This window comes from Podarcis gaigeae (genome assembly GCF_964106915.1).
Source record: "Podarcis gaigeae genome assembly, chromosome: 6".
Taxonomy (NCBI): Eukaryota; Metazoa; Chordata; class Lepidosauria; order Squamata; family Lacertidae; genus Podarcis; species Podarcis gaigeae.
This window is the reverse complement of record NC_139682.1, coordinates 51,110,850-51,127,704: the sequence shown is the minus strand read 5'-3', so window position 1 is coordinate 51,127,704 and position 16,855 is coordinate 51,110,850. Positions and strand designations below refer to the sequence as shown.

At 42.8% G+C, this 16,855-nt stretch overlaps 1 protein-coding gene and 1 long non-coding RNA gene across 16 annotated transcripts in view; one reads left to right on the top strand and one right to left on the bottom strand.

The window, feature by feature from the left end:
- Nucleotides 1-16,855, bottom strand: part of RNF220 (ring finger protein 220) — a 332,264-nt gene that overhangs the window by 7,459 nt on the left and 307,950 nt on the right. For all 15 annotated transcript variants that reach the window (XM_083742420.1, XM_083742422.1, XM_083742424.1 and 12 more), the window contains 2 exons: nucleotides 7,392-7,500; nucleotides 4,997-5,071 (listed from right to left, as the gene is read on the bottom strand). In XM_083742420.1, coding sequence (XP_083598546.1) covers nucleotides 4,997-5,071; nucleotides 7,392-7,500 — 184 coding nt within the window. The remainder of the gene's footprint in view (nucleotides 1-4,996; nucleotides 5,072-7,391; nucleotides 7,501-16,855) is intronic.
- LOC310846296 lies at nucleotides 9,685-16,196 on the top strand. The gene is made up of 2 exons (XR_014565232.1): nucleotides 9,685-10,614; nucleotides 15,808-16,196. It is a non-coding gene; the product is annotated as an uncharacterized lncRNA (long non-coding RNA).

Genomic DNA, 16,855 nt, shown 5'->3' with positions numbered 1-16,855 from the left:
AAAGCCCATAGGGGAAATCTCCGGGGACAGCGGGGAAGTGCAAGCGCGCTTCTCCTCTGTTCCTGGACCTGTCCTAAGGCTTGCGGGTTCTCCTCTGTTCCCGGGGCTTGCGGTGGGAGGAGGGTTTTTTCTCCCACCACCAACATTCAGAAGGCTGTTCTGAAGGCTGGCGGTGGGAGAAAGCCCTTCTCCCCCGCCAGCCTTCAGAAGAGTTCCCGCCTAGGCTGCGGATAGCAGCCTGCTGCCCCGCGTGAGGGGCGCTCTGCTTAAGAGCGCCCCTCGCGCAGGGCAGCAGGCTGCTATCCGCAGCTTGGAGAGCCCTGCGGGGAAGTCCTGCAGGGCTCCCCAAGCTGCGAATGTCTGCCCCGCGCGAGTGGCGCTCTGCTTAAGAGCGACCCTCGCGCTGGGCAGCAGGCTGCTATCCGCAGCCTAGGCACCCCTGCGGGAACTCTTCTGAAGGCTGGCGGCGGGAGAAGGGCTTTTCTTCCCACCGCCAGCCTTCAGCCGGGGACAGTCTGGTCTGAAGGCGGTCTCCATAGGAACGCATTAATTGATTTTCAATGCATTCCTATGGGAAACCGTGCTTCGCAAGACGAAAAACTCGCAAGAAGAAAAAACTTGAGGAACGAATTAATTTCGTCTTGCGAGGCACCACTGTACAGTCATATAATCCATGCATAAGTTACATATATTTAGGCATCAGGCAAGACGTTCCTCTACTCCCACATCTTTGGGCTAACTAAAACTATCTATGGCCTTTTATACTGTGTGCATATGGGGGTATTGTTTTTGTTTGTTACTGTGGTACGTTTTGGTGTTTTATATTGTAAACCTCCCTGTGATCTTTGGCTGAAGGACAGTATAGAAATTTAATAAATAACAATAATAAATTTGCTTGGGCTCTATGCAGTTCCAGCATTTTGATGTTTTTAAAGAGTTTTGAATATTTGAGCAGTATACACTTAAAAAGCTGCCTTATTCTGAATCAGATTTTAGTCTGTGTAGCCTAATATTGTTTCATCTTACTTGCCAAAGTATGTTCCCTCTCTTAAAAGTATTCTACGTGGAGAAGATAAGTATCCACAAGGTCTGCCAGGAAGCCATGCAGGCAACAGGAACCCCAACTGCTATGCACTAGAGACAAGTGCTACCTGTACATCTTCAAATGCAACTTGGTAAGCTTTGCTACCGGCTCAGTTTGCACATAATGCTAAGTCAAACCATGGTTTAGCATTAACCTGCAGGCTCTCAGAGAGGAAATTACAGCTGCTCTGCTCCTCCCTCCCTTGCTGCCATGCTTTTTGGGGCTAAGCTATAGTTTAGTGTGCTGTCCAAACCTGGGCTATTTGTTTACCTCCCTTACATCTAAATTGGGTCACTATATTGAAGGCAAACAAGCATTTCTGCTACAAACTTAATTTTATACATGGAGAGGAAGAGGCAAAGAAAACACCCATTTCTCCCGCTTCAGTTTCCTCACCCTAATAACTCTCTATGTCCCAGACTGCACTGTTTTCTTACTTTGGAAGCAGTTGCTCCAGCTGACCAGAAAACAGGATTAAATTGGGTCCAAATCTCTCATCGCTGTGGGTAGTCTTTTATTCCGACTGCCTTTTTAAACTCTGTTTCCTTTCAACAAATGCAGCAACTGTATTTCCAATATCAGGGCTGTTACAGCTATAGTTCCCAGATGGGAAATGGGAAAGTAGCTAAACATGGTTGTTCTTGGGGAGATGAAAAGGATAAGGATGGAAAATAACTTTATGCATTGAAAATGACATATTAATGATTAGCAGGTAAAACTGTCACCCAGAGTGAAGAACGTGACAGTCATTTCTGGGAGGCCAGTCAAAAATGAAGGGAAATATTGCAGGTCAGCTCTTCAGTGATTCCTGTGTTAGTGAATGGAGAATGCTTTGGCTCAGGCAGAGACATATGTTCATCCCTATGTAAATTTAAGAATTTCATGCCCACTTTGTTTCCAGTTTCCTTACATAGTCCTCAGTACAAAGAAGTCCAAGCAAACATTTAGTCTGGTCATATAAAACACAGACACAGAAGGAAAAGCTTGACTTTTTCCCTAACGGGGGGAAGAATGGCAAATCTCCAGAAATGTTCAAACATGTCAGGAAGCCCAGCAAGCCAGCCTCGCCCCATAACTCCCATTAACTGCAACAAATTGTTTATTGCACAACATGAGAAATATGCTGCCCTCTTTACGGAGCACATTTTTCCATGTGTGCTGCACACAGAGGACTCGCGGCACTCTCCTCACCAAGAGGGAAGAAAGCCAGCTTTGCATCCAAAGAAAGGTAACTTGTGGCAATTATTAAATCCATTACGCCAAGGTTCCTTGCTACTCTAAAAAACCACACATACAAAGTAGGCACACACAAGCGTCTCTTTTGTGCCCAAAATAAAAGGAGATACCTTAATTAGAACAATGCAGGTCAGAGAGTATGAAACACCCAGCCCAGCTGCCGCGTGCCATTAAATTCATAAAGAGGAGGAGGAGGGAAGGGCAGCCTTAACGAGATTACACACATTGACTTTGATCAAGACACAAAAGCACTAAGGCGTTCCAGGGTTTTTATTGCTGTCTTCGGGCTACGTTTTAATGGTTACATTAGAAACATGCGAACATAGGCTGAGAGGTTTTTTAGTGAGAGCCTGCCTCGCAAAAGGCCCCGCTTTAATAAATTGCGGGCTGTAGGGAAAAGGCAAGGGCTGGGGAACAGATGAGCGGCTGCTTATTAATTACATCCCCTGCGCAATTCCCAACTCTGAACGTTGTGCTTGGTCAGTGCAGGGAACATGCACAGGCTGTGTTGGGGCACCACTCTGAACGGGTTCCTCCCATCAATGCTATCCCAATTTTCAGCACTGTTCCCTTTTGCAAATATAGTTGTTGCAGTAAAAAAACAACAGCAGGACTGCTTTGCATGGCACTCAAATAGAAAGAAAGAAGATACAGGTGGACCTACCTGTGTCTCATTCAAGATACACACAAAGGGAATATACAGGAACAGTAATGTATGGATATTACCCAGGGGTTAGGTACATGCTCTAGCCTTGCCTCTGGAGTTTTAGTGAACCTTTTACCTTCCCTTGGAAAGAGAGGCAAGCATTTTAAGACTTGCTTCAAGAATTATTTGTAGTAGTAGAAGTAATTAATTAATTTAATAATAATAATGATAATAATAATAATAATAATAATAATAATAATAATAATAATAATTTGTACACCACCCATTTGACTGGATTGCCCCAGCCACTCTGGCTGGCTTCCAGCATATATAAAAACATAATAAAACATTAAACCTTAAAAAGCTTCCCTATACAGGGCTGCTTTCAGATGTTTCCTAAATGTTATATAATTACTCATCTCCTTAACATCTGATGGGAGGGCATTCCACAGGGTGGGCGCCACTACGAGAAGGCCCTCAGTGCTGGATCGCAGGGACTGGGCTGAACGATGGGGGTGGAGGCGCTCCTTCAGGTATACTGGGCTGAGAGCATTTAGGGCTTTAAAGGTCAGCACCAACAGTTTGAATTGTGCTCGGAAAAGTACTGGAAGCCATATCTTATGAACAACAACAAAAAGGCACTCGGACTGAAACTTTGGGATGGGGAAGGGGGCAGCAGTAAGGCCACCAAGTTCCATCTAATTTAAGCGGTATGCATGCAAATATGCTTTGCTAAACAAAAGGAACAAAACCATTGAACACCTAGTTTCAGAAAGCAACTGTTGTCAGCTAATAAGATCAAGGATAGTCAGTTGGTAGCCCACAAGCTGGATCCTGTCCATTAACTGCATCTGGGTCCCAGTAGCCCTAGCAACTTCTAAATCAAGGTGTAGTAAAACATTCCTTCCAGTTTCACTTCCAAAGACAGTTAAGTTTTATTTCAAAAGCAAGACAGTAAGAGATGTATTGCACCCCAAAGCTTACAACTCTGTTTGGGTTTTGTACCCTGCTGAAAGTTACTTGAAGAAGCTGTAATATTCTGTGTGCACCTCAAATAAATTTTATTTTTTACTATTTTCGATGTGCTTTTAGGACAGCAAACGTTCACTGCTAAACAGCAGCTTGAGGGGCTCTTTAGGGAAGCATATTTGTTCCTCAGACCAGGTCCCCCTACAATATTTAACTGATGACACCTTACCATCCAAGCCCATCCAAGCTTACCATCCAAGTTAACATTACAGAAAGGTGTTGGGTGGCAAAATACATATGCAGGCTTCTGTCAGGAATATGGGGGTCCCCGAGTCTGTGAAAGTGGCACTGAGGGCATCTGCCTGTTAATCCTATTGGTTTTACAATGAATGCCGGGATGGGTGGGGAGCCTGCATGTGTCATAATAGTGTGATAGAAACGTTGTATGAGACATTATACTTTTACAATATGGCTAGCAGTTTTTAAACACAGCCACAGATACCATTCCACGACTGCCTGCAATCTCCTCTGAATCCTGCACCTCCATAGTTATTTAGGCATACTCCTGGAACATGCTTTCTTTCTAGTACATGACCTAAATACTCAACACTCAGTGGTGCAGTTTCTTGCATCTTCTTCAAAAGGGCTGAGGGAGGCTATAGGGATGGGTAGGTGAAGCAGGGGTGCAAAGTGAAAACCAGTGGGCTAGAGTCTCAAGGGGATACTGCCCAATGTGCAGAGCTCATTGGGATACCCTTCACATCATCCAACTTGTGATGATGGAAATGAGGCCGAGTACCTTTCCAACCAAATCACATGCAACAAAGTTAACAAGAAGGTGTATGATCCTGCCACTAGTGTTAGAGAAGGAGGCGGGAGAATCCATACACCCTAAATTAAATTGAATTCACTGAATCCCTGGGGAAGACTCCAATCCAAGTGTAACTTGAACTACGGAAAATACTACACTTGATCTTAGCCAAAAGGCTGAGAGCGATGGGAAAATACTTGAGGATAAGAAACAATGTATGAATCACCACCCAAGAAACTAATAGCCTCACCAGAGTTCGCAGCCAGCATTCCTCGCAGTGCACGTGCCAGCACTGGATGGAGGTCAGGGGCATCGTGTATGAGTCCTGTGGAAAGAAAATTGAGACAGCCTCATCATATACTCAATTTTTTTGAGAAATCCCCTATTAGAGCCTGAGCTCTTGGGGCAGGATGTAGAGGACATACTGTACCAGTACACCTTCATTTTCTCATGTGATCCACACAGCATAGCTTCAGATTCACATGCAGCTGAGATCAAACTTTTTAAATATTGAGATCACATGCAGCTGGGGGATCAAACTTTTTAAATATTGTGCTTTAATTGCTAGGCTGGTAATTAATAATAATAGTAATCATACTCCTTACACAGTGGGCTAGGCATGAAATGGAAAGCAGCATAACCTCAAAGAGTTGTGCCTCTTCTGAAAGAATGAACCCTGATGTCATCTACCCATCAAGGTCTGTGTGTCAGTAACTTAATATATTTCTGGTGCTAGGAAGTTTCCTCTTCACCCAAGCATATGATTGTTAATATTGTTATGTTCTGCTGGTCATTTGACTTTTCAGATTTTATATCAACTAGTTGGTTGCTGTGGCTCTGTTTTAATTCTTCTATATTTTTATATTGCTTGTATTTTATATTGCAAATTGCCTCAAGGTTGTTTTTAGAAGGCCTCACCTAAGAAAGTGTAAGAAATAATAACAGTACAGTGGTACCTCTACTTATGAGCACCTCTGGTTACATATCTTTTGGAATACGCACGGGGCAAACGCAGAAGTATTTTTCTGTTTTTCGCCACATGCGCATGTGCAGAAGTGCTCTACCGCACCACACGCATGCAGCTCCGGTTGTGTAAACCTCAGGATCCGACCGGAGCTCCGGAACGGATTCTGTCTGCAACTGAGGGTACCACTGTATTGTTATTAATAATCCAACTGCAATGTAGCACAATGTTTACTTGTAGATGGAAACAAAACAAGCTGTTATAGTAATCACCTCTTGCTCCACAAATGGGAACAACAATGGAATAAAAATCAACAGGTTTATGATACTTGCCCGAAACAGCATCAATCCTTACTTTGAATATCCTGATTTTACAGTAAGACTTGCCAAGTATCTCTTATGATAGCTAATTATTGTATGATTATTCTTTTCACAACAGAAAAGAGGCACTTCATTCTGTTACTCTGTTGTTTGAGTTTCTTTCCTAGCACCCACAGTTTATTTCAGTTGTTTTCATAACCAAAGAAAACTAAAACATTAAATCTAAGGACTTGTACAAGAATTGTTATTATTTTATTTATTTTTGTTGTAATGGAAGCAACCTTTCCCTTGATGCTATGCAGATGTGAGCCCTAGTCCTGCAGCAATAGTGTGACAACTGTACAAATGTAATATTGCAGGGGGATGAGGAGGAAGGAAAGATAAGCTGTTGCAGGAAAAAAAGCCTTTCCCAATAAATAGTATGGACAGGAGAAATGTTCATTCTTCAGCGAATATTGTAAGCTGAATTGGAGGTCACTGCTGCAAAGGAGGAGAGCAAGTTTTCCATTTTTCTTATTTTAAGAAAATACAGTTTTATAAATATCTATATCCTTTCTATCCCAAATGATCTGCAAGTAATTTTGACATTTATTTTATTTTATTTTATTGGGGGTGGGGGACACAAAAGTATATTAAAACTATGCAATTACAGTGCCAGTAGCAGTACTCTTTTAGAGCAATGGTGGCAAACCCTTGGAGTGTTGGACTCCAAGTCCCATCATCTCCAGCCAATTTAGGATGATATGGTTTGCAGTCCTGCAACATATAGAAGGCTACCAATTCCCCATCCCTGCTTTAAAAGGGCCGAAAAGGGAATCATATTCAAAATTTAACAGGAGAAACACGCACACTTACCAGTATCTACCTGACAAGTGATACCATTATTCCTTTTTTGGGGGGGGGAGGGAGGGGAGCTTGGAGGGGCTTAAACAGAGACACAATTTGAAGGAAAGATACCAGCATCCCTGCAACCAGAGATGTAAAAAGTTACAGACACCAAGCCACTAGAGGGCGCTTCAGCACTTTAGTAAGTGAATCATAAGAGCCAAGGCACTCCTCATCAGGGTGTAGTAGACAATCAACAACTTTGAAAGAGTTTGGCTAATAGGCCGTATTCTAACCCTACAGTATATGCAAGGAGACAGGAACATGGACACAGAGATCTGTAGGGTCCAATATGTCGCCCACACCACAGCAGCACACATTGAAACATATTCCCGAGCTGTGCCGTTTTCATCCAGAATCGAGGGACAAAAGACAAGGTTTCAGTTTCTCCACACCAGTTGTGCCACCTTCCTATAGGGCAGGCAGAGGTACAGAGTCATTTTCTAATTCATGACCACAACTGGCAAGCTACTCACCATGCAAATGAGACATTTATAGCGGTCCCCACGGGAAAGCTGCCTTTCTAATTCGCGGACACGAGCCTTTAGCGCCTCAAACGTTGTCACTGCTGAGTCTTCTGTAATCCTAAAATAGATGAGAAAGTCAGGGCTGGCTGAATTCTTAAGAGGGGAAAAAACCACTGATTTCATATGTGCCAAATGTTGTAGAGCAAAGCCACATGATGGCAGCTTGCATGTTGGTTCCTGGTAAAAGTAACTCAAGAAATAGAATCAAAGCAGCAGAGACTGCCTGAGGCTTGAGAATCAACTTTAGCCACCAGGTTTAAGAACAAAGGTCAAGGAGCAGGGTACAGAATACACGAACCCAGTCCTAGTGTAACAATGCCATATAGTATTTCCAGAGGAGGTGAGAGAGTATGCATGATCACAAACTAATTCGTTCTGGAGGTCCATTCTTAACCTGAAACTGTTATTAACCTGAGGTACCACTTTAGCTAATGGGGCCTCCTGCTGCCGCTTCTCATCCTGAAGCAAAATTCTTAACCCAAGGTACTATTTCTGGGTTAGCGGAGTCTGTAACCTGAAGCGTCTGTAACCCAAGGTACCACTGTATTGAAATTGTGTTGGTCCCTTTTCCAAGAGGACCAAGCAAGATGATGCCAAATTAACATAAATGAGGGGATGGGCACATCTGAAAGTGTAGTGTTGCGCAACGGCTGCAACATACCCATGCAATAGAAAAAAAGCTGAGGGAAAGCAGCAAGATCCCAGATGCCCCCATGAAACTTGAACACTGGAATGTTCTAGCTAAAGGGACGTAGCTGTAACAAGAAGTTTTAATTTGCGCAACTTGGCTATTAGCATTAAAATCGCTGCCACATTTTGACAATGGATAAAAAAAGCAACCAATATATTATATCAGTAACTGCAAACCTTGCAGAGATCAAGAAGCATCCAAACCCAAATATAGCAATTAGAATGAAGGAAACGAAATAAACCGATAAATTGATATTTATACCACACAAAACAATTATGTTTCTTTAGTCTAGCATTTCATTTTCTCTCTCCTCAAAACAGCCACTGCCCTGTCAACCAGGGAATATTATAAATCAAGTTATGACAGAGAGCCAAGCAACCACAGATTACTCTGTTACATGAGTACACAGCCTAAGAAGTACAAATACCCATTCTGGTGGGAACTAACTGCAAGGCTTAGGCACAGACTCCAGGAGAAACCAACCAACCTCTATAGCAAAACAGGATCCTTATCTTAGATACTAACAGAAAACTCATAGTCCATGTGTGGATTCAAAGTGCAGACAAAATGGCAGTAGAGGTAGGCATCAGAAGACTTGGGAAACCCCAAGGTTTGCTGAGGGAGAAAAACGTAAACCTGAGAAACAAAGTGGAAACCTTGGAAGAACAACCCAATGATGATGGTGTATGACCAGTGCATCTGGCATGGCTGACCAACTGTGTGAGTGGGTGGGGGTGTTGGGAAGATGGGAGAAGCAGAACGGAGTATCCTAGAAAATTGTGTGGTTGGCTGGAAAGCTGGAACCTTGAACAGGAGCACTCCACACTGCAACATTTTGTTGCAGATACCAATTGTTCCATTCTGTTTGCTACTTTAACAACTGTAGCTCTCAGTACCAGAATAGGGTTGGCCAGGGGTCCTCAACCTTTTCCAGCAGGGGGCCGGTCCACTGTCCCTCAGACCTTGTGGGGGGCCAGACTATATTTTTGGGGGGTGTGGGAAATGAACGAGGGATGATGAGCGGCACACGAAAGGACTCCAGAGAGGGGCTGCGTTAAATGGTGGATGCTCGAGAGGGGTGTTCAGCCAACTGCGACTCCTGTGTCTTGTGAGCAGTGGTGGTGGGAAGATGAGTGGCACATGAAAGGGGTCTGGAGAGGGGCTACCACCAACAAAGCCCAGACCCCTTCCTCCTCTAGGCAGGGTGGGGAGAAGCCAGGAGGGAGGGAGGATGTGCCACCGCCACCATGTGAGGGAGAGGGAGAGAGGGGGAAAGAACACACGCTGGCAACCCATGTAGCGATTCCTGGACCATCCGTGGGCTGGATTTAGAAGACAATTGGGCCTGATCTGGCCCACAGGGTAGGCTAAAGAGCAAAGTCATCTAGCATGAACAATACTATAACATAGCTTAGGCCAGCTCACCTCTCCAGCAATCTAAGTAAGATGTCTGAAACCAATGTTATTTGGTGATGGTGATGATGATACTTGTATATTGCTTCATCCGAGGATAACAGGGTGGTTTACCATATAAAAGCACAAGAATAGATTATTTAATTAGCCAAAGGTCTGGAAGAAGAGGAAAGTTCATGCTTGGCACCTAAAGATACGTAATGAAGGTGCCAGGTCAGGCTCCCTGTGGAGAGCATTCCACAAGTGGGGAGCCACTAAAGAAATGAGCAACTGATAGCCAGGTGAGTTGGGCAGCAACTCCAATCATAACAAACCACACTACCAACCAACAGGAATTAGACCTTGGTCAGGAAGAGGCAGGCAATGACATGAAATGGTTTGTTTATAGGAGTCTAATGGGCTTCCCCTCGCTGGACAGTTTGTGAAAGTCTCTCAGATGATCATCCCTGTCCAGTGATAAACGAATGAATCAGAGAAGGAGGCAGAATAGAGGCATAAGCAACAACACTCAGTGCCTGCCCAATACAATGGTCAATCAATAGTGAGGCTGTAGATCAGGGTGTTAGTTAGCTGGAAAATTACTGCATTGCCGCATGCGTCACGCTGGAGGGATCCTGGACAATCAATGAGGGAGGTATTGATTTAGTTATTATCACTTCATATGCTCCAGACATTGTTAAATATACATTTATTAACAAAGCTGAGAAGGGGACATAGAGTAAGCCTGAACAAGTACAAACTCTACTCCAGCTCAGCCAGCACACCAAAGTCCACAAAGCTGCTCCAGCATGGAAGGTTCAGTCAGGCTTTAACATGGCAGAATAAGTAACTGGCTTCAGAAAGAGACTATCCCTTCATTACCACTGCAGGAATGGCCAGTTAATGAATTCAAAGTAATGCTGCCAGCTTTTGTTATCATATTCAGAAGTGTTTTATTCCTTTATTACAGGGGTGGGAAACCCCCCGCCTGGGAACCCTCTCTAGGCCACAGCCCTCACCACCCCTGCTGGCTAGAATTCGTCCATGAACTCTGATTATGCCTCTTGCTTGCCTGGATGGAGGACAGAGGTAGTTGTGAGAGTTTGTGTAGAAATTAGCCTACTGTACACACCCCAGGAAGATTGCCTGGAAGGGAATCTGGGCCCCTGGCAGAAGAAGTTGGAAAAGAGAGGGCAGAAACAGGTAGGGCTTTGTGAGGGGAGACTGAAGACTCCAAGAACAGAGAGACACCAAAATGGAAAGGAAGGAAACTTAAAACCTATCAAACTAAATATATCAAACTTTTAGCCTGTGAGAATTGTCTCACACCAGAAGTTGGAATTGAATCAAATGAGGAATGTCAAGCACTAGAGCAGAATCATAGGATAAAATATCTCCACCCCACTCCCAAGGACGACGCAACAGGCTGTTTACCTTATTCTGCCTTGGTGTGCCACTGGGAGAAAAACAAAACATAAAATAACCAAAAGGGAAAGTTTTGCTACTTCCACAAATCTGCAGGTCTAGCAACTCAGAAAGGGCCATGACCACAGTGCCCCTCTAATTATTATTTGGGTCTGATATGAGCACAAGTGTGTGTGTGTGTGTGTGTGTGTGTGTGTGTGTGTGTGTACTGTCTCATTGTTGTAGTCTTCTTCCCAGTTTTGCTTCAAAAAATTCCCTTCCCATCTTCCCTCTCCGGTTTATTTCAACAGAATACAAATTTCCTTCCTCTTCATAAATAGTCACACTGTACATAACATTCCATAAATTTTATAGCCCTGCTGTTTATATGTCCCTTGTAAAACACATTTAGAACTGATTATATCCAACACCAATAAAACTTCATAGGCTACTTCCGACACCTGAAATCTTGGACCTTTCGCTCTTTTCACAGTCATTTATTTTGGTGTTCAGGAGTCTGAGAATTCAGACAAAATTCAGGTTTTCTCATACAACCCACAGGCTCTTGTTCTTTCTAGCGGCAAGAAATAGATGCTAAGATACAGGACTGTTTCCTGGAACTTTATGTTAAATAAAAGATAAGCATCCAAAGCAACCCTCTGCCAAAAGAAAGTATTGTTCACAATTAAATTATGAGATGATGAACTGCTTTTGAGCAGAGATGCACAATAGATTGTCATTTCCAGAATAAGTGGGGGCATAAACCTGTGAGAGAAAAATCAGTCAACCTGTAATGCAACACTAAGGGACAGTACATCTATGTGGGAAAGTGGCATACAAAATTAATGTAGTAGTAGCAATAATTAGTAAACTACTGACACACACTACTAGATGTCACTACAGCTGAATCACATGCACACATAGCTGTCAACTTTCCCCCCCTTTTAAGGGAAATTCTGAATAGGATTCCTCGGAAGAAAAGGGAAAAGTTGACAGCTATGCATGCACAAGGACAAATGTGCTAGAAAATATGGCTGGTGGAGAATTGGTAAAAACTATTTCCAGAGGAGTAATATCGTTAGTCTGCTGCAACAAATAGTCAGGGCAGGAACCACCTAAGGAGCCCTGTCACAGAAGGGCTTCCGCTTGTGCAGTATCTTCATCCCCCCACCATAAAAAATTGGCTGGAGGGTGGTTCAGGAGAACCTCCAGAACTGTGCACAGGGGCACAACCCTACTTCCTCCGCAATACTTTCATTTCTTTACTGGCTGGGCTTTTAACTATTTGTGTTGAAAAGTGCCTGGGTTTTTCATTTTGATCCCTCAGATTTGCACAAAATCAGAAAACTGCACCATGCAAAGGAAATTGGCAACCTGCCCCAATCATTTCATGTAAGCCAAGCCAAGCAGTCATGTATTTCCCAAAAAGTATTCAAAAGCACATAGGTAATTAAGGTGTCCCTCTGGGAAATGTGACAAGGGCTCTTATGTCTCCCTTCAAAGGAGAGGGGAGAATTTTTAAAAGCTGGGCTGCTCCAGGTTGTTTCTCTCCTCCCTCTATCTGGGATCAAAGTCAAATCTTCATCAGGACCACTCAGTGAAGCAAAATATCATCACTGCCTACTCATAATTGGCATAAGTGATCCCAAGATTTAACCATTAACTGGACACCTCCATTTCCCTTTTTTTCTGGAGTGATCAACAACCCCAAAAGGGTGTGTCTGCAGCAGCATTACCAGGTACTTGGAGACCAAGAAGAACCTACTCCTCCTTTACTTGCACCACCAAAGCACATTAAACATTTCTACATCATTTATACTGACAAGCAGTCTGAAAAGTGTGTGCTGAGAATTTAAAATTGCCTTAATTTCTTTTCCAGAATGTTAGGGTGACTCAGCAACTTAGGCTTTTATATATATTAATTTTTTTTCTTTTAATCCCTCAGTTTTCCACAAAACAAGCAAACAAGGTGCAAGTGCACACATGCCCTCTTGGTACTTAACTGGAATAACAGAATCAACAAACTGGAAGGCAGTGGCAAACACAAACGAGAATGCGTACTGGTATGAATGAGAAAGACTAAAATTTCTCCTTACATACAAATTAAAATAGGTGTGGATTACTCCAGTCTAATTCAAATGGGGGAAAGTGGATTAACAGCTAAATTATCGAATTGAGGTGAAATGACAAAATGCCCAATTATTTTCTTACAATAAAGGAGCTGGCTTTCCTGAAATGTCTTCAGTTATGTATCTTTTTAGATGAACCTCTCTGAAAAAGGCTGACTTGGAATTCTGTGCAAGAATGCTGCCTCTATTGAGGAATTGGCAGGGATGTTAATATATTGTTCTCCAAGAGGAGTGTCCTCCCATCTTGATAATTGTGCATTCCTGTAGTACAATATATTAAGAATGCTGTTCACCTGTACATTCAGTGGGTGACTTAGCTTGGCAACATGCCCTAGCTCCTGGTTGCCAAGTTATGAATAATGTAGTGTTCTGTGGCCTAATTTCCATGTTCTAAGCTGAAAATTTGGAAGAAGTTGCATGCAAGGGTGCGCGTCTGCAAAGCAGAGGCCCTCTGCGTCACAAGTGCCTCTATTTTATACTTGCTTGCACAATTTGTTAATGCCACCAGCTGCTTGCCAAGTTTGGAGTTCTGTTAACTAATTTAATCTTCATGCAAAGCAAACATGTTGCGTTGCTCTACTCCGCAGAGGAATTATTCTTCTTACACTTGCATGCTCTATCACAGTGGCATGGAGGGGAAGCTTACTGCCACAAGAAGGCATTCTAAGCTACATTTAGCTAGGACCTGGTAACGATTCCCCAAAGATTTTCCCTACAGAAGAATTCATTATGCTGCTTTCATGCCCCCCATCCCTTCACTGACATGGAGCCCAAAATGTCTCTGCAGAACCAGAGAGTGAGTTCGGGAGTTGGCACTCGGCCTTCTCTGCCTCCGGGATTCACGTGCCTGGCCCCATCAAACTGCAGACAGATGGCACCAACAATCAATGAAAGCAGTAAGAAGTTTCCGAGTCAGCACGATTAGAAGAATCAGCAGGGATGTGGAGATCTGTTAGCCACCGAGAAGGATTTTTGTTAATTTATTTCAGGAGGAGGGTACCGAAAGGCTAAGCTTGCACTGAAGTTCTTATGCATAATCTGGGCAATCATGCATCTACAAGATAGTTGGCAAACAACTAACTCTAAATTTGATAAGCAGCTGGTGACCAGAAGCGCCTGTTCCACTTTGTGTGCGTGTTGCTTCATAGGAACTCTGTAATTGTGTTCTTCCCTACTTTAAAAACAAAACAAAAAAGAAGGGTTGAGACATGCATTGAATAACTTGAAATCATTCACAGAACTAAATAACTGAACAAATGTAAGTAAAAATGTTCATAAAATGGGCAGGCATTACCTCAGGAGGAAAGGGCAGTGTTGCTGGTGTCTATCACCTTGAAAAACAATTGAACTCTTACATAAACTTCTGCATTTCAGTGCTACACGATGGGAACATTTGTTCTCTAGTAAATTAAAATCTAAAGAAAAAAGGCCACAAAATAACAGGAATGAAGGATAAGGACTTGTGCTGTTCACCATCAGCAATTATCAAGGGTATTTTATATTTGAAGCACTAGCGGTGCAGCAAAAACGACTGCATATTTTCATTGAATGATGAAGAAATGCAATTTCCCAACAAGAGAAGTACTACTTTGAGGAAATGCATCTAAATCCTGCACAACGGCTTAATTTTTTTGCACAAAGACCCATATCAGAAAATACATCAACTTGCTCTCCTGACAGCTACCTCTCAGGAAGAAGGAAGGCTGCCACCAGGCTGCTGTATTATTGCTATGTTGAGAGTTGTGCATGGAAACAGACAACACACAGATAATCAACAACAGCCTTTCTATTAAGGTGAAGCTTGTGGGGTCTCAAGGCCCTAGCTTTTATTATTCTCAAATATGAACCACTGAAAGGGAGAAGATTTGAGCAAAACTCCAGTAACCACCTTATACCAAGCTATAGTTGGATGTGCAAGGCAGAGATGAATGGTGCAGATTTCAATGTCCTGAAAATTTGAGATTTCTGCAAAAAACAGCACACTTCTAGCCCTTAGGAAGCTGCCTTTTAATAGGAGGGGGGCAAAATATAGTAAAACTAAGGCCACATTAATTTTGGTGATAGTAACAGACACACAAACATTTTTTTGGGGGGGGGGATGTGAAACATGAGACATGTTTCACCCACATTAGCCAGTGTGAATTTACATGGTAAAAATATTAATTTACAATGCTTCACTAAAAAAACCACAACTCTGCATGTTTTGCTTCATCACATTTATCCTCAAATGGGAAGAGAATGGGCAGCTGTGATTCACATGGGAAGAGAATGGGCACATGTGATTCATGCAGCTCAGAGCTTCTTTTTTATACTGTTCATTCTGTCTCTTGGGTACCACTTTCTGCTGTCAGATATGCAATCTGCCCCTGTACTGGCATGGAAGGCTGTCACAGGAAACAGCAACTTATATGGCCAAGATTCAGAATTGAGTCCATCATCTTAAGTTATGTTGTGGTCATGTACAACACACAAATCCTATACTGAAGCATACAAATCATTTTTAGGTGCTGTATACACTTGATGGAATACTTGCCCCAAAGAGCTTATTATAAACTTTACAAGGGAGCAAAACTGAAACACTGCAAGTTATGATGACTAATTTGTTACTGGTTGTTGTTTAGAGGCAATGGCCGATTTTAGGGACAGGTTTTAGTTCCTGTATGACACAGCTCAAGGTTCCCAAGGTGTAATTTAGTTCTTCAGGGGAAACTAGTTGTATTTTCTAACCTCTGGTTTCCCTTACCTGTAGGCTAACTCCAGTATTTCACAGAGAATCATCATCCATCTAACTGAAATACTCTCCAACGGCCCATCAGCCTTGCCTTCTCTTTGAAATAGCCCAGCTGAGCACTGCACAGACTGTGATTTTTCCCCCTTCTAAGATGTCTTACTCACTCCATAAGCTCAAGACTGACAGTCGAATTTCACACTGTGATAGCCCCCCATCGATTTTTCACTTGCAGGGAGCAACTCTACAAATTAAAGTTAACAGCATTGTTGAAACTTTGAAATAACTGAGGGGGGAAAATGGGATCGAAAAGATACCTGAACACCAGGGGTTCAATGTGTTTGGGGGAGAGGGAGGAAAATCCAAAGGTGAAGGGCATTTCCAGACAATTAAAACCTTTTGAAAGGGAATTCCTTTGAATAAATGAAATCATATCAAAAGATCCACAAAATGTAAAGGTATTGCTGTAGGGGAGGTGGACTGATAGGCAGCATTGCAAAAATACATGAAGACTCTTGTACTTTGAGCAATACAATTATGGAATGTACAATGCCTGAAAATAACAATAGAATAAGAGTAAAATACACCTCAAGTCCACAAAACGTGGGTTGGGAGTGGAATGCCACTTGCTACTAGCAGCGTCATACAGTCTACTCTATTTTTAAATCCTGTGTACCTGTTTGCATTCTCAACTGACTGCTTGAACCTCTACTCTGGCCATAGTCCATCTAAACCCTAAATGGTCCCAATACAATCAACTTCAGTAAGTACTGTGGAACATGCACAGAGCGACATTAGACCTCACAGAAATTATGATTACAGTAGTGGTCTCCAGGAGTAGAGATGCACAGTGAAATCCATAGCTCTGGAACTCCTATGGATAGAAGTTTTGGAGGGTTTGAATCTGACCAAAGAAGAAGTGAGCCTTAGGAGACTTGAATTATTCTCAAACTCAGACTAGAATCCAAGCTAAAGAATTCTCAGTTTATTCCTTCCAACCCATTCCTCTGTACAATCCAGTCACCCACTTCCCCTTTAAATCTACTTATTGCTTGGGCCAGCAGGAAGT